This window comes from Clarias gariepinus, chromosome 26 (genome assembly GCF_024256425.1).
Source record: "Clarias gariepinus isolate MV-2021 ecotype Netherlands chromosome 26, CGAR_prim_01v2, whole genome shotgun sequence".
Classification (NCBI taxonomy): Eukaryota; Metazoa; Chordata; class Actinopteri; order Siluriformes; family Clariidae; genus Clarias; species Clarias gariepinus.
Genome location: NC_071125.1, coordinates 8,861,446 through 8,878,971, shown reverse-complemented (window position 1 = coordinate 8,878,971; position 17,526 = coordinate 8,861,446). Strand labels below are relative to the sequence as shown.

Below are 17,526 nucleotides of genomic sequence, written 5' to 3'. Positions count from 1 at the left end.
TTAAACCTGTCTATAAAATACGTTCTACACTACATTATAGACAGATAAAAATATATACTAAAATATAGATTATAGCTTATATATAAAACCTCAGTGTTATTGTGTTAACGTAGTATAATTCATATAATTGTAACACATGTACGCCTTTATTTTGAAATTAAATGTCCTCCCGGAAGTGGAAGTCTAGACGTTCACGTTGCTTCACGTGCTAGCATTTCTGCCCCAACCGTATTCCAACAAACCCCGCCTTCTCGTTCCAAACGCTTTTCGATTGGTTAATATTATTTTTAGCCTTGTATCTAGCCAATCGTAGCAAAGAAGCCGGATACTACCAGCCAATCCAGGTGAAGATACCCGGATCTACATCAATATGATTGGGAAAAAAACTTAGCGTTCACACGTCCCATGCCTTTTTCATTTCGAAGCTGTGTATGCGCATCTGCGCTATAAATAATATTGAATAAAAGTTTTTTATTTGCTTCACAAACTTGCTGTCATCGTAAGGCAACCATGGGAGGACAAGCAAAGGCTAAAAAGAAAGGCAAACCTAAAAGAAAAGAGAACCGTAGAGGTAACTGGTTATTTATTATTAACTGTAAAGTTATCAATATAACTGTAGTCATAGAGACTGGGGTTAAATAACACATGGCTTCCTGTTTAGGTATAACAATGATAGGAATGTGATGTATTATCAAATCAGGGATAAAGGTTGGGATCTGGCATTTGTTTTGTGTCTATGACTTGCTGATCAATATTGTTGTATATCACATAAGCTTAGACCAGATAAGATTTATTTTGAGACTGACACACACACACACACACACACACACACACACACACACACGCAAAGGTTAGAATTAACTTTTAGAAAAGACAAATACATACTTTTCTTGACATAATCTCCTTGCTTCCTAATACACTTTGTCCATCTTTCAACAAACTTTCTCATCGCCGCTTCAAAAATGTTTTAGGCTGAGCTGCACCACTGTCTTTATTTCTTAATCAGAAGTGAGCAATTACTTTGCTCCAAATAAAGATTTGTTAAAATAAATAATTGAAATCTTAACCTTGGGTCTCATGGCAATATTGTGCCAAGTGTGTATAAACCCTTGACCACAACCCTATGAAATTTTATTTTAAATTTAAATTTGAGTTTTATCTGATGGCACATTGCTGCAAAATGTAACAGACTAAAATGCTGCCTCTTTGGTGTTTAGATTTTAAGTCGTTCAACTCTGGCAAATTGTTTAGATATAGAAGAGCGAGCACCTAGGAAAATCATATTTTTGATTCTAATGATTATGCCTGATTTAACTTTTTTTTTTGAGGTACAGAGAACACAGATATGTCAGCACAGGACAGGATGAAAGTCAGGATGCAGGAGAAAGCCAAAAAGAAGACTGCTGAAAAATACAGCATTGATCAGTTACTGGAAAAGGTAATGCCTATAAATACATACAACTAGAATTTGATTAGATTTAGCTAATGTTCTCTACAGCAAAAAATGTGCATTGACTGAATTTGTGTCTTGAGTTAATTAAAATATATAACATTATGAAAGTATAGTGATTGCTTTGTTTGTCATGACACAGGGTTTGTGTGATCAATCATGAAACAAAATGTCTATTATACGTGTCTAGTCTCTGAAGCCAGTCCTAATTCACGATCTTTTTTTACAGGATGAGTTGTGTGCTTGTTTATGATTAAAGGGATTCTATTATGCAAATTTTACTTTTTAGTTATTTCTATAGACATTCAGGTAGGTCTCCAGTGTGCAAATACAAACAAAAATCCTAAGGGGAAAAACCCCTTCCTACTCTCACTTACTCACTCACTATAGCCATAACTGGAACTAACCAGAACTAGCTACTGTATAATGGGGAAATTAAACTACTAATGGTACGAACTCCATTTAGCTCGGCGGGACTGCAGAAGCCCTATTTAAGTCTCTGCTAAAATTTGGAATGCACTTTTTGCATGAAATGAGGATTGTGGAATTGGTTACTTGCATTGTACTTGCGTTCCTGGGAACAAACTTCATGTTTATTATTTAAATTGACCAAGACCTATGGTAATGTACCTATATGCACCTTTGTTAATGTAACCCGCTAATAGTACACATAGTCTGATTTACATAGTCTGATTTACTGTATAATGTAGTCCATGTTACACTGTCATCTTGTTATGCTCCTAAAGGAGTGCATAACAAGATCACAGTGCCCTTAGCTGTGAATGAGTGTAAATTCTGAAAAGAACTACCATTCCATTTAGGGTATTTTTCCACAGTACACACAATATTTCTGGGAATACGTAAAGGAGCTCTATTTTAAGCAATTGTTGCCTGAATGCAAGGTAAAAATTAGGTTGTAAACTGAGATTTTGATTTAGCATGATTTAAACTTGGGACCTTCTGAACCATAGTCTAATGCCTTAAACACAATTTAATACATAGTATGCTGCTTACAATATGATATAAACGCGATGCAAAGTTCAATGGCAACAATGTATGACTTTATAGTTTATTATTTTTTTCGCTTATCATTCTTATAATGGTTTGATGATGTAAACAGAAAAACAACCATACATGCAGTAAATGCAAATATTTCTCAAAATCACAAATGTTTCAAATTAAGAAAAATATTAAATAATATGGGTCAAATAAATTTAAATAATAAAAAAATAGGTTAAAGAAATTAGATCTGAAATTAAACCTCAAATAGTCTAAACGCAACATTAAAAACGGTATTATATTAAAAAGGGCAATTGTGCCCTCTGCTGGCAAAGCGAGGGAAAACACTGTCTGTGTTTGGACACTGTATGGATGTCTATTTATTTCTTCTAGTATAACAGAGAAATAAAAAGTGACTAATGAGCTAATGAGACCACAATAAATATTATGAGACCAAAATATATATATTTTGTTTGTTATGAAATGTATATTTCATTTTTGTATCACGATATATCGAATTTCGATATATCTTCCTATTCCAGGTTATATCACAGAAATGAATTTAAAGGGTGGAAGTTTTTCGAGGAGGTTGATTTGTCATACCTGGTTGTTCTGCAAAAGTGACTGGTCCTGTGATGTAGTTCTGTCCTCCCAGCTCATAACATTCTGACATCCCAGTTGTCAGATTTGTGATTTTAAATCCTGTTTGTTTCTCTCTCTGTAGACAGAAGAATGTATGGACAACTTTGACTTCCCAATGGCAAAGGTTTTCTGCCAGCGTGCCCTGGACATTGAACCTACCAACCTGTCTGTTCTGGACATGCTAGGAAACATCTGTGCTGAGCTGGGGGATGTGGATTCAGCCAAACAAATATCCTTTAGCGCGAGATGGAAATTGTCCAAACGCACACTTTATCTGGATATTTTTTAAGTGTTCAAAAGTGTTCAGATTTTCTATTTGTGTGGAGAAGTGTGTGTGTAAGTTATACCCACATGAAGCTAGGCTGATTTCTGCCAAAAATTTTACTTTAGATTATTGCAATTCTGTTCTTTACAGTATATTTTAGCCATATTTCAATAAATTATTATATATTTAGTATTAATATATAATGCTCTAATGAATACAACACTACAGGCCATGCTGAGTTGGTGTGATGCCACGACACGTCACTCACTTGTGTTATCACTTACATTACAGCAGCTATAAACCCTGGTTCCCTTACCAATCTCTCTTTTTTTTCTCGCTCTCTTTAAGCCATGAGTACTCTGTCTTGAAAGCTTTCATGCAAGAATAATACTTTGAGTTACAGCTATGCATATGACCTTGACGTTTAGGCTTTGACACTGGAGGTCTCACATAAGACATCGCAATATTAACATCCATGTATGGATGCATATATCGTGCACCTCCAGGGCTGAGGGTTCGATTCCTGCCTCGGGTTGGCGCGCATGGAGTTCTCCCCGTCCTTGGTGGGTTTCCTCTGGGTAATCTGGTTTCCTCAGATGGGAGGGAAGTGGTCACTGAGTACGACGTCAGGAAAGTGTGTGTGTGGGGGGGGTTTGGTTTTTACTCTTTAGCAGCGTTGTGCAGCAGTATACCGCAGGTTATTTAAACAAGAAGAAATGTTCATGAAATGTTCGATAATTTTGGCAAATATTTTCCTTTTTTCATACAATAATACAAATTTTATGAGCGCCTCTTGAAGAGGTCACTGGGTGCGAGGTCGGGCCATACAGACATACGAATAGCAAAAGTATTGATTATGGATAGTATTGTTTTGAGATTCTAGTACTTTTTAGTATCATACAGTATACTGTGCAATGAGTGACCGCTTCTGTCTGAGTAGTTTTCTATCATGGCAACGCTAGAATTCTGTCTAATATAATTTTGTAGAAGTACTTACAGAAATCTTGCATCGAGTCTCTAAAAACTCAGAATGCGTACAGAATACAGTAAAATAATGATATTTGGCCAGACAGCTCATTTTCCTATGGTAGAATTTATCTATATTATGCAGCACTACTATGAATACTAATGATGATAAAAAAAAATTCCATGATCCGAACGGTAAAGCGAACTGTAGCTACGAGTCGGGCATGCAGAAAGGGACAACATTAATCTTGCAAGTGCAGATGCTATAACATCACGCTGGCTGAAAGGAACATGAGGTAATTAGAATATTTCGCGTTCTTGTGTTTAATATCTCTGTATATAATAAAACCGACTCCATGCATGACTCCTTATCAGTTAATTAAAAAGTTTTGTCTTTCTTGGAACTCTTATTATTTTTTTATTGAGTTATTTAAGTGTGTGTGTGTGTGTGTGTGTGTGTGTGTGTGTGGAAGCGTTATGGCCCTTAACAGCAGTGTACATATTTCTGAAAGCAGTGGAACTGAGTCGAGAGGAAGGCCACAGCAAATACATGTACCTGGGTCAGATTCATACAGGTGCTGAGGCCGTGCAATACTTCAGCAAAGGCATTGAAATCATGCTTAAAGTCATAGACGGGCAGGTCCAAGAGGTATGTATCAATGTGATGATGATGATGATGATGATGATGATGTCAGTTTACAATATTATCAGTGCAGTAATCGTTATAGATAAAGGAAAGGTTTTGTCTGTACTTTGGTCAGAATTCGCTCTTTCAATATCTTTTTGTTTCATACATTGGAGGACCAGAAACCAGTCTCAGAAAATTTTCTCTGTCTGTATGTCTGTCCAGCCAGATTATGTCACAGCATCACACAAAACTGCCTAAACAGAATTTAATAAAACTTTGCCAGTGCTTAGATATTTGCTTGAAGTTAAACCTGCTACATAAACGAAATAAAAAAATTAAGTCAGAAGGAAGTTATGAGCAGTTATGTGCCAGATTATGTCACAGGGCGTGTAAAATACCCGAAAATGAGAGCGCAGTGTTATGCGCTAAAATCAAAATGTTGAGTAAAAGTGAAGTTATAAGGAGTTATATGCCAGATTATGTCACGTCATGACGCAAAACTGGCTGAACAGAATTTAATTGGAACTTTTGCAGTACTTGTATGTCTGCCTGAAGTTTAATCTGCACCATGAGTAAATTAAAATGATGAGTAAAAGCGTGGCTATGAACATTTATATGGTGGATTTAATAATCTACAGTGAAACCTCGGATTACGAGTAACACGGTTTACGAGTGTACCGCAAGACGAGCAAAGGTTTTTTTATTAATTTTGACTTGAAAAACGAGCGTTGTCTTGGTTTATGAGCACCGAGTATCATGTATCACGCATACGCTTCTTGTTTTGACGCCGAGCGTCACGTGATCACAATTGAGCCAACGTTTTTTCTCTCTCTTGCACTGCAGAATTATGACTAATTGTCTCCCCTGCTGGGTCTTAGTGCTCGTCTCTTACTGGTATAATCAACGTAACACTGTGACCACGTGTGTGTGTAAAATATATTTTATTTTGTGTTCGGAAGTGCGTGTACTGTTTCTTATAACACACGGTGCGCGCGAGTAAAGCAAATGAAATTCTCAATACAGAGGTTAAAAATCCATTTTCTTCCTCAGCTCATTGCTGTCTGTGTGTATGTACATTAAGACGCATACACTCTGCTCTACACAGAAACTCTGCTCTGTCGCAAATCTTTTTAGAGGTAGCTGGTTCATTTGTTTGTTTGTTTTACTCTACTGATTACGGTATATGCGCTCACACGAGTGTCATTAGCAATGTTCCTTGCTAATGTAAACAAAAGTGTAGCGGGAGAGAGAGGTTGATTTATGACTGCTGTTTACGGAAGTGTAGTCCAGTGCAGGAGATGCATTGTGGGTAATGTAGTCTGGTGTGTGTAAACGCGAACGCGAGATGTAAGCTAGAATATAGAGCCTGAGTTTTGTTCTTCAGTAATTTAAGTTGGATTTAAGTGCGGGATCCACCCGAGAGGTTGTACTATAACCTGACAATGCAGCAAATAAATGAACAGGCATACATCGACCAGTTCGTCCATCTCATCATTACACGAGCATAAATTGGCTGTTACTCTGTCGCGAGCAACATTAAAAAAAGCAGAGAAGCTTTAATAATTTAAAAGAGAACAACAGTCTTTCCGTTAATGTGTGTGTGTTTAATTTAAACGAGAAAGGAGAAAAGGGGAAGACAGGAGAGGCTGAATACAAGAGTCTCCACTTACTCTAGCCTCACAGACACACACACACACACACACACACACACACCTACACACACACACACACACACACACACACACACACACACACAAACAAGTGCAGGTTAATTTGTTTTATTTTTACTTTATATTTTGTATTAATTATTTTCATGTATTTATTTTTTTTGGGCTGTAGAACGAATAATTTGAGTTTCCATTATTTATAATTTGGTTTACGAGTGTTTTGGAATACGAGCCCGCTTCCGGAATGAATTATGCTCGTAATCCGAGGTTTCACTGTACTTTAAATTTAGCTACTAATAAGCTACTTGCTCAGTGTAAACAAACACCTGCAGCAATAGATATTAATTTGAAAATTTAAACTGAACAGTTTTACTGGGATTAATTCATATTTTTCCCGCTGAAATAACAGCACTGAGGTGGTATAAGCAAATTTTAATGCGCTTTAAAAGAAAACTTGATGTTTATCCAATAAAATTTTTTGATTTCTCATCTGTAATTCCCTCCCCAAATTAATGAACAGGGGGAGTATTTGGCTGACAACTAAAAAAGTATATCTTGGCGTAAACAAGTATATTTACAAAGTATATTTCTTTGTATTAATAAGCGGCATGGTGGTGTGGTTAACACTGACGCCTTGCACCTCCAGGATCCGGGTTCGGTTCCCGGGCAGGTTTGATTCCCATCTCTGTGTCTATGGAGTTTGCATGTTCTCCCTGTGGTTGGTGGGTTTCCTCCGGGTACTCCAGTTTCCTCCCACAGTCCAAAGACATGCAGGTTAGGCTAATTGGCGTTCCCAAATTGCCTGTAGTGTCTGAATGTGTGTGTGTGCCCTGCGATGGATTGGCATGTGTACCTTGCCTCGTGCCCTAAGTCTCCTGGGATAGGCTCCAGCTCCCCTCACCCCTGAAACCTGAAACAGATTGAGGCTAATTAAACAGTACAGCGGAATAGTAAAGGAATACAATTTTATTAACAAGATATTAACAGAGGTGCCATCATTTCCTGTCTAAACACACATGGTTCTTATCTTTACTAATGAATGGAGTGCAGATTGTCTTGAATGGGAGTGGAATATACAGTATCAGGACAGTAATGTACACAGTGATAAACCATTTTAGGATATATGCATAAACAGAACATGGGTATATTTATCTGCCAGGGTATATTTAATAAAACTAGGCAAATCTACTGAACGGATTTCCTGGTGAAGAGAGCTGCTGCATTCCAAATTAGTTGAACCTTTTATGACATCCATAAAAATTGTAACAGAAACCTGCAACTATAGTTGCATCAAAGCCTATCACAGTTTTTTTTTTTCACAGCAAAAGCTCTTCTGTAACTGTGAGCAAATATCAGTATTTCTATTCTTTCAAATTTAGGAAAAAGGACGTTCTTATTCATCAAAACCTATGACATTTTTATGACTTGGTGTGCTCTTTAATCTGAATAATTGAATTGTGTATCACCAGTTTAAAAGTCAATGCCAACATTCCCTTGATAATGTTTGTGAATGTCCAAATTTTTAGATATTTAATTCAATTCAATATTATTTGAGCAAGCCGAGGGCAATGGTGGCAAGGAAAAACTCTTAAGATGGCAATAGGAAGAAACCGGGCAAACTCAACAGGCAATCCATCCTCATTTGGGTGATAACGGATAGCAGGGATTGTTTTGCAGTCATACTGTGTGTTAAGGCTTCTGAAAATAAAAGGAATATAAAAGCAGGCGTAAAACACATCCTCCTGGCTAGCTATATTGTACTTTTTGTAAGTATGTGTGTTAGAATGATTAGTGATACAGCCCCAAGTAGGTCTGGTTGTATGTGGGTAGTGTAATTCATCTTGAGAGGTAAATGGACAAGATGCATGGTTTGTTATTGTCCTAATTGCTTTCTCACCAGCCCTGTTTAGTATGTACAGAAGACTGTGCCATATTGGACCCATCAAGTTCTAGCAATAGTTTGTATAGCTCTTGCTTGCATTGCAGAAACTAATGTAGAAATGGCATTGGGTAAGTGCTGGCATCCTAAAAGGAGAGATGCAACAGGGACTGCACAAAATCATCTGGCTTAAAATCACAATTACAATTACAGAACAGTAAAACAATCTACGTTACTGTACCTAACTTTGGCACTCATACAGAATTTACAGTCTATGTGACAGATTTTTGTACAAAAGAGTATCTTGTGATGGATGTTGAACTACCATAATGATTAGCATGTAAGAGTACTTACTTCTTACTACCTTAAGTAAGATTAAATGTCTGTTAGTTTTATATTTTACTTCATTTGCGGTTAATTTCTAAATGTTTTGATTGTTTTTTTTATGCCAAAATATGATTATAGTGTTGGAAATTGCTAATATCTGTAATATTTTTGGGAGTCCGAAACGGATTATCTGGACACATAAGTGATATCAGTTATAAGTGATTCAGTTAATTTAATTTATGGGTCAGTTTTTCAATTTGGAATCGATTCACACTTATTTACGAGAATTTTTCATGTATTCAATAATAGAATGGTTTTATTCAACAGAATGTGCCAAGACAAGGAAATATAGCTTTTCAAATTCCTCTCCCAAAACACTACTAATGCTTGCCAAAGGGATTACAATATACTGTACATGATTCAATAGGGAGTTTTAGTTCAGTTTCAGTTCTAACCAATGGTATACATGTAAATATATTTTAACTTGCAGGAAATATAAATTAAAATACTGTACAGTTTGGTACTTGATTCTGATTGGATTCTAAAGCCTTTGATTAATTCGCTGTAACAGAAACTCTGCTGTTAGCTCCGTCTGCAGCGGTAATGCTCAAGCACTCCATCTGGTAAGTTTTGTAGGCACATGAGTATGGTACTTGTGGGTGTGGGTTCCTGATCAGAAGGTTGGGTGGTGCGAGCCCCAGCATTGCCAAGTTGCCATTGTTGAGTCTTTGAGCAAGGTCTTTAACCCTGTCTGATCCAGGGGAGCTGTAATCTGGCTCACCCTGCACTCTGACCCTAGCTTCCTAATTGGGATGTGCGAAAAAATTATTTCATTGTGCCGTAAGGTACATGTGACAAATAAGTACATGTTTTTTTATTATTATTATTATTATTATTATTATTATTATTATTAATTATAATACTAATATGGTGGATGTTGGAGTGATAAAATGATACTCTAAATGAATGTCCAGGGTTTGCATAAGACTCCAACTGCATTGCAGTGCTACAGTACTTTTTATGAAGAATGCCAATAATTATGGATTTGACTATGAGTAATGGTTCTAATAATAAAAATGTGCTCTTTGATCTTAATTCTGCAAGAGATGGAAGGTAGTTTTATCCCTTTCCCAATTTCTATGTATTTGAAAGATGACTTTAATCCAGAATGACTCATGAGTAAAAGACAATCCAAGCAGAAAGTTGTTATATGAGTTGGCAGTGATGGAAGTGCTGCAAGGAGGAGTTTCCAGCAGCTAAGCAAACACAAAAGAGAAATTGTTGTAGAAAGAACAAAGAAAAATTACAAAGCTTATTTTTAGAGAGTTATGCAGGCATTAGTCACGTATACTTGAACTAGGCATGTTCACATACATTCACATGCTGCACCCATTGGAAATTGATGAGAGTGAGCAAAATTCTAAGTGCTGAGTTTTTTTTTTTTTGTATTCATATTAATGTGCAGTAACATTCAATTTGATTAATAGCTTGCTATATAATAGTGGCCCAGTTTGTGAGTTAAATACCTGCTTTTTGTGTATGTTATTTTTGTCTATAATGTGGGATGTGGTTCCCTGTTTCATCACTTGGTGGTGTAGCAACATTAGCAGAGAAAAGTCTAATGCTTTTCGTCATTTCTGTAAGCTGGCCTACTCTGGGGATCAATTTCAGTCCATTTCCATCAAGATAGCTGTATTTATTTATTTATTTATTTATAAAAAAAAATCATGTTCAGTCTTATATAAAATAATAATAATACAGAACTGGTGGTGCATTTGTAGGAACAGTAATAAAGCGATAATAATCCAATAATGACGTGTGCTCCTGGAGTATACATGGGGAAACAGTTTTAACACAGACTAGGACTAGATTAGGGGATTAGGAGCAAAAGGTTGTGACCTTAAAATAAAATGTGGATATTTGCAATTATTTAATTGCAAAAGTATGCAATTTAATACACATAATATACTGTAATTCAATCCAATTTTATTTGAATAGCGCTTTAAACAATTGTAAAATAGTTTTTTGTATTTATTTACTTATTTATTTAATTGATTAAACCATTAAAAAAACTAATTCTTTAAATACAAACCAAACCCTACAATATGTTTAAAAATCTGTTAGAAATTCCATGTTACCTGGAAAAGTATTAAAATTAAAGAAAACGTCCAAAGTATTGCTGTATATATTGTTGCCAAAGTAATCAAGATACAGTGAGCTAAGATGTTGCCTTTAATAATGTAAAGTCATTAAAAGTGTGGAGGTTCTGTCTGAGTTTTAGTTAAACCATTCATACTGACTAATCCAACTCAGAGACAGGATTGTTGACATTGCTATAGAGACATGACAAATGACTATATATTTACACAATCTTTCCGTATGTGATGAGCATTGCAGTATGTTGCATATCTTGGATTAATATTTTATGTACTTAAATATACAATAAGTTTAATGCACTGTATGTGTTGACAGGTTAGCAGTATGGGAGCTGCAGCCTTGCCATCGGAGTCTCCCGTTAGTGCAAAGGACGTGTCTGTGGCCTTCTGTTCCATCGCTGAGATCTTCTTTACTGACCTTTGGTAATTTTTGTTTATTTCATTACCATTCTACCCCCTCCGTGCCATCTCTTCTCACATGCTCATACACATTGTTACTTGTTATAGTATACTACGTCATCTGTCAACATGGTGGCATTGTAACCTATTGTTAAACTTACAAGTCAAGCTAAACGAGTCAAGCTAACGTACAGAGGCAGAAAAATCACAAAGAATTTTGCCTTTGTCCAAATGCACAAGAACCTAACTGAATGTCCATAATGGATCCATAGGCAAAATTAATTATACAAAGGTGACACAAAAAAAACAAACTTTTTTACAATCCAAATAAACTAGAAGTGATAAAAGAAATAAATTTTATTGCCTGTTCCAGTGATCCATGATTAATAAATTGGCGGAGTGTTTACTTGCTAAATGTCACTAACCCGCAGTGCTACCACCTGCTAATGGCTACCAATACGCATTTCAAAAATTCCCGTTATTCTGTGTCACCTTGTGTGTGCGTGTGTGTATATATATATATATATATACAGTGAATACAACTCTGATCTTTTCTTACAGTTCTTATCAGAACAGTTACATGTTACATGCTTCTTTTAGTACAGCGATTGCTCTTGGTTAATTCTTATTCTGGCTACTGACTGACGGAGTCAAAGACATAGGGGTAATGTGGCTGTGTTGGTCAGGGACGGTGCTCAAAACATTTTTCCTCTCCAAGAGAGGGAGAAAGAATACACAAATAGCAAACAATACATGCAACAATACATATTCATAAGGGTGATGTCAGGATGATTCAACGTATTCAGACTTTTATTCAATATATTTGGATTTCATTGAATACACAGGCTCTCTCATGCATCCAAATATTCTCATGCTTTCCATTCAGTTTTCTCCCAAGAAATTACTCATATGCCACATGCAATGCAGCTCAAATAAATTTGAATAATATGGATTTTCTGCCCATAATTTCATTCAAAATGTGAAACTTGCATATTATAGATTATTTAGATCTCTCATATAGTGTAAATTTATAAAATAAAAAATTAAGACTTTTTTTAAATTTAATTTTTATGACTACATCTTATCGTTAATTAACATTAAAATCCACTGTCTTAAAATCCACTTTCCTAAAATCAATCAAAAACTTATTTACAACAGAAAAATGTCTAGCTTCTGTAAAGTATTTTCATTTCTTACTCGGCCGGTGCTCCTTTATCATGAAATACTGCATCAATCTGTTATGGGTAAAAATATTAGAATGTTTAGTTTGAGTAAACATACTTTGCCCAGCCAACTTGCCTGACCTGAATCCTATCGAGAATCTGTTGTCATGAGGAAGATGAGAAACGAAACTAATAGAGTGACTTTTAATTTGCCTATTTTATAATGTGACTAATGCATTAAAATTTGCAATCATTTTTAATATTAAACAGATTACAGCGTGTTGTGCTAAACTGAAGACGGCACCGTCCGCGGCGCCGTGTGGTTCATGTAAATTTTTTCTTTACACAAAACTTTAGCCCTTTTCATATTTTGCCTAAGGGGGATATTTTAAAAAAAGGTTTCGCCTTCCAAGGAAACAGATTATGGAGCTTCTTGACCTGCTCAGGCCTGCACTTGCCAGGCCAACTTACTCTGTACGTCCCGATGTCCAGCTGCTTATTGTTTAAAATATGTTTCATTGATCATTAGCCATGACTGGATGGACTTTTCTTTTGACATGTTTCATTTTATGATGAAGTTTGATTTAGTTTAGAAAATAAACTTGGAAGTTTCAAACAGTGCATCCATTAATTTTTGATTGTAATGCTTTATACCCCTATCTCACCTATGCGTTTTGACTCGCTGTGAGATGCGGTGTTATATCCCCATCAGACCCATGTGGTTTCGCGAGGTGGCCGTAAGTACAGTTCATCATGATTCATCACGAGTTTTGACCCGCCTTGAGTGACCACCGGACATTCCGCGAAGGTCTGCAAGGTCCCTGAGCTTCCGCATGTTAAACAAGCTTAAGTTTTTGCATGGAAAGATGAAAACGCATGATGAACGTCATAATGAACCGTACTTACAGCCATCACGCGAAACCGTGTAGGTGAGAGAGGGGTATTAAAACTCTTTTCTGGCATCTCATCGTATTCATTCCATAGTGCGCTATACAACCCTAACCACTGACATGCTTCACACTGTTTCTGAAGCTGGTGAAGAGTGTTGTCAGCTGTTTGTCAATCAACTATGATTGTGTAACCGGTTCGTTTCACCGCCACTACAGGTTACAGGAAAATATTAGCAACAGTTTGGTGATTAGCATATTGTATGCTATTGATACAGTGGTGTGAAAAACTATTTGCCCCCTTCCTGATTTCTTATTCTTTTGCATGTTGGAAAAAAACTTCAAACCTACATGGCCCTGTGTGAAAAAGTGATTGCCCCCCTTGTTAAAAAATAACTTAACTGTGGTTTATCACACCTGAGTTCAATTTCTGTAGTCACCCCCAGGCCTGATTACTGCCACACCTGTTTCAATCAAGAAATCACTTAAATAGGAGCTACCTGACTCAGAGAAGTAGACCAAAAGCACCTCAAAAGCTAGACATCTAAAGAAATTCAGGAACAAATGAGAACAAAAGTAATTGAGATCTATCAGTCTGGTAAAGGTTATAAAGCCATTTCTAAAGCTTTGAGACTCCAGCGAACCACAGTGAGAGCCATTATCCACAAATGGCAAAAACATGGAACAGTGGTGAACCTTCCCAGGAGTGGCCGGCCGACCAAAATTACCCCAAGAGCGCAGAGACAACTCATCTGAGAGGCCACAAAAGACCCCAGGACATCTAAAGAACTGCAGTCCTCACTTGCCTCAATTAAGGTCAGTGTTCACGACTCCACCATAAGAAAGAGACTGGGCAAAAACGGCCTGCATGGCAGATTTCCAAGAACATTAAGCCTCGTCTCAATTTTGCTAAAAAACATCTCAATGATTGGCAAGACTTTTGGGAAAATACCTTGTGGACCGACGAGACAAAAGTTGAACTTTTTGGAAGGTCCGTGTCCCGTTGCATTTGGCATAAAAGTAACACAGCATTTCAGAAAAAGAACATCATACCAACAGTAAAATATGGTAGTGGTAGTGTGATGGTCTGGGGTTGTTTTGCTGCTTCAGGACCTGGAAGGCTTGCTGTGATAGATAGAACCATGAATTCTACTGTCTACCAAAAAATCCTAAAGGAGAATGTCCGGCCATCTGTTCGTCAACTCAAGCTGAAGCGATTAAGCAAAGTCCTGACCTGAATCCTATTGAGATGTTGTGGCATGACCTTAAAAAGGCGGTTCATGGTAGAAAACCCTTAAATAAAGCTGAATTACAACAATTCTGCAAAGATGAGTGGGCCAAAATTCCTCCAGAGCGCTGTAAAAGAGTTATCGCAAACGCTTGATTGCAGTTATTGCTGCTAAGGGTGGCCCAACCAGTTATTAGGTTCAGGGGGCAATTACTTTTTCACACAGGGCCATGTAGGTTTGGATTTTTTTTTTGTCCCTAAATAGTAAAAACCAGCATTTTGTGTTTACTTGTGTTATCTTTGACTAATAGTTAAATGTGTTCGATGTTTAGAAACATTTTGTGTGACAAACATGCAAAAGAGTAAGAAATCAGGAAGGGGGCAAATAGTTTTTCACACCACTGTAAGTTAACCCATGTCAAAATAAACGTTATTTGAAGAATTTTGTGCCATGTGTAATTTGCATAAAAAGTGCTGTCTTTCTTAATGCTGTCATGCAAAAGGAGTGAAAAATCAATTCCTTGAGCAATTGATGTCAGTTAATTCACTGTAGACAGTGCCTTGTAACGTCAGACGTGAGGGACAGTTTGGGGAAACACACTTAGAAATGTAATCAATTCCTGTAAGATGTATCTTAAGAGTCTTCTTAACGCGCTAAGAGTGTGAGTTATTGGGAAACCGGGCCCAGGTCTTTAATAACACCTTGGCAGTGCTCTATGAAATGCAGCATTCATTCAAGTATCAAGTGCATTAACAGTAAACAGTACAAAAAATGTAATTTTGATGATACATGGACATCAAAGGAGAAATATTCAAGGATATTCTTTTTCTTTAATATCTATCTATCTATAATCTATATCTATAAAAGGAAGTTGGACTTTATATATATATATATATATATATATATATATATATATATATATAACAGGTATGTGTATATATATAAACTCTGGTTAATATTAACCGACTTTATGGCACATCAGTCTTTTTCAAAATTCCCTGAACCCGCAGGCACAAAACGGCTCCCCACCACTATTTTTTAATGTGAGTTTTAAGTTCTTTTCCATGTATGCTTTCTCTTTCTCAAACTGAAAAATAATAGTTAATTTAAAGATTGTAATTTATAATTACTCATTGTGCAAACATAACAGAACTGTAATCATTGCTAATCAAGTAGTTTGCTAATATAATGTTATGTTAAATTAGAAGTATTTAATATAATAAGAAAAACACATTAAGAGGTAAGTACTAGTGTGAAATTATGCACAGGTTTCTTCTTGAAGGCTGAGGAAAAATGACTTCATGCATGAGAAACAGTTTTTTTTTTTTAATACTGTAAGTAACCAACGGATTCTCAGGAAACACTGGTGCTCATTCGTCAAGCGGTATACGACCAAATTTATTCAGAAGTTGTTCAGCGGAGCATTTACACGAGACATTTGGTATTCATGAAAATCCCGTTAGCTCAGAGAACAAAAAGTTATCCTACAGGAGTTTCTCAGTTTGTGTAAATTTACGCGAAAGGCGACTCACTAACACAAACCCCGACTGGCTTCAAATCATATAACTGGCAATATTTTGGCAATGCTACGACTTTTTTCTAAATAATAGAGAAATATATTTTGCAAAAACTGTGGACGTGATTCAAAATGACTTCCACTTCTTCCTCTAAGAAATTCCTTTTCTTACAGTTTACTTGTCGTTTGGATTATCTTTTGTTGTGCTTCATCTTTAATGAAGTTTTGTGGGCATCACTAAGAGATGCCAGAGAATTTATTGTGACTTTGCTGGGCTGATGACCTCTGCAATTCTCCCTGGCATGCTGTCAATCAACTTCTGGGCCACATCCTGACTGATGGCAGCTCATTCTTGCATAATCAATGCTTGGAGTTTGGCAGAATTTGTGTTTGTTTTTTTTTTTGCTCCACCCACATCTTGAGGATTGACCACAAGTTTTCAATAGAGTTACGGTCTGAGGAGGTACTTAGCCATTGACCCAACATTTCAATGTTTTGTTCCCAGAGCCACTAAGGCGAGGTGCTCCATCATGCTGGAAATGGCATCATCATGCCAACAGTAAAGCATCCTGAGACCATTTACTGTATGTGTGAGGTTGCTTCTCAGCTAAGGAAAGTGAGCCAAGGGCTCACTTACAATTTTACCCAAGACCACAGCCATGAATAAAGAATGGTACAAAAACACCTCCTGAAAGCAGCTTCTTCGACCGTCCAAGAACAGTTTGGTGACAAACAATGTCTTTTCCAGCATGATGGAGCACCTTGGCATGATGCAAAAGTGATATCTAATTGGCTTGGGGAACAAAGCATCAGAATTTTGTGAAAATTAATATTTGTGTCATTCTCAAAACTTTTGGCCACGGGTATACTGTATATAGTCAAAAGGTGAGAAGAATAAGCAATGGAGTTGGTGGACCGACCTGTAGATGTCTAAAATTTCTCTTTATCTCTCATAATGTCTTATTCTGCTATGTAGGTTGTAGAATGTTTCACACACCAAGTTAATGCCCTTGTTTAGGGGTTGGAAAGGGGTTTGAGATTCAATTTGTTGTTTTTCACATCACACCTTGGGGGGTTCTTTTCGAACTGCTCGCTCACGCACCGTTATGGGTGGCGTAACAGACTTGGAGAACAGCGCTATCCACTCCTTCCGCTTGCGCAAGCTCACAGACGCCCCTGATTGGCTGTAGAGCTGTGATTAATGTGGGAGCACTAAGTACCTCTCATCCTTCTCCTCTGAGAGAGCTCGGCCAATCAGCTTTCTCTAGACCTCCGGCTTCGAGAGGTTACAGCATCAACCAGCAATCTTCGGATGATAGACTCCCGGAGGCCCCCCTTATTTATATATAACAA

At 36.8% G+C, this 17,526-nt stretch overlaps 1 protein-coding gene across 1 annotated transcript in view; it reads left to right on the top strand.

Moving 5' to 3' along the window:
- The first annotated feature begins 386 nt into the window (after positions 1-386).
- The window catches only part of si:dkey-12j5.1 (uncharacterized), an 86,736-nt gene continuing 69,596 nt past the window's right edge, over positions 387-17,526 (top strand). The window contains exons 1-5 of the mRNA XM_053487484.1: positions 387-571; positions 1,329-1,438; positions 3,174-3,324; positions 4,826-4,971; positions 11,296-11,402. Coding sequence (XP_053343459.1) covers positions 511-571; positions 1,329-1,438; positions 3,174-3,324; positions 4,826-4,971; positions 11,296-11,402 — 575 coding nt within the window. The 5' untranslated portion in view covers positions 387-510. The remainder of the gene's footprint in view (positions 572-1,328; positions 1,439-3,173; positions 3,325-4,825; positions 4,972-11,295; positions 11,403-17,526) is intronic.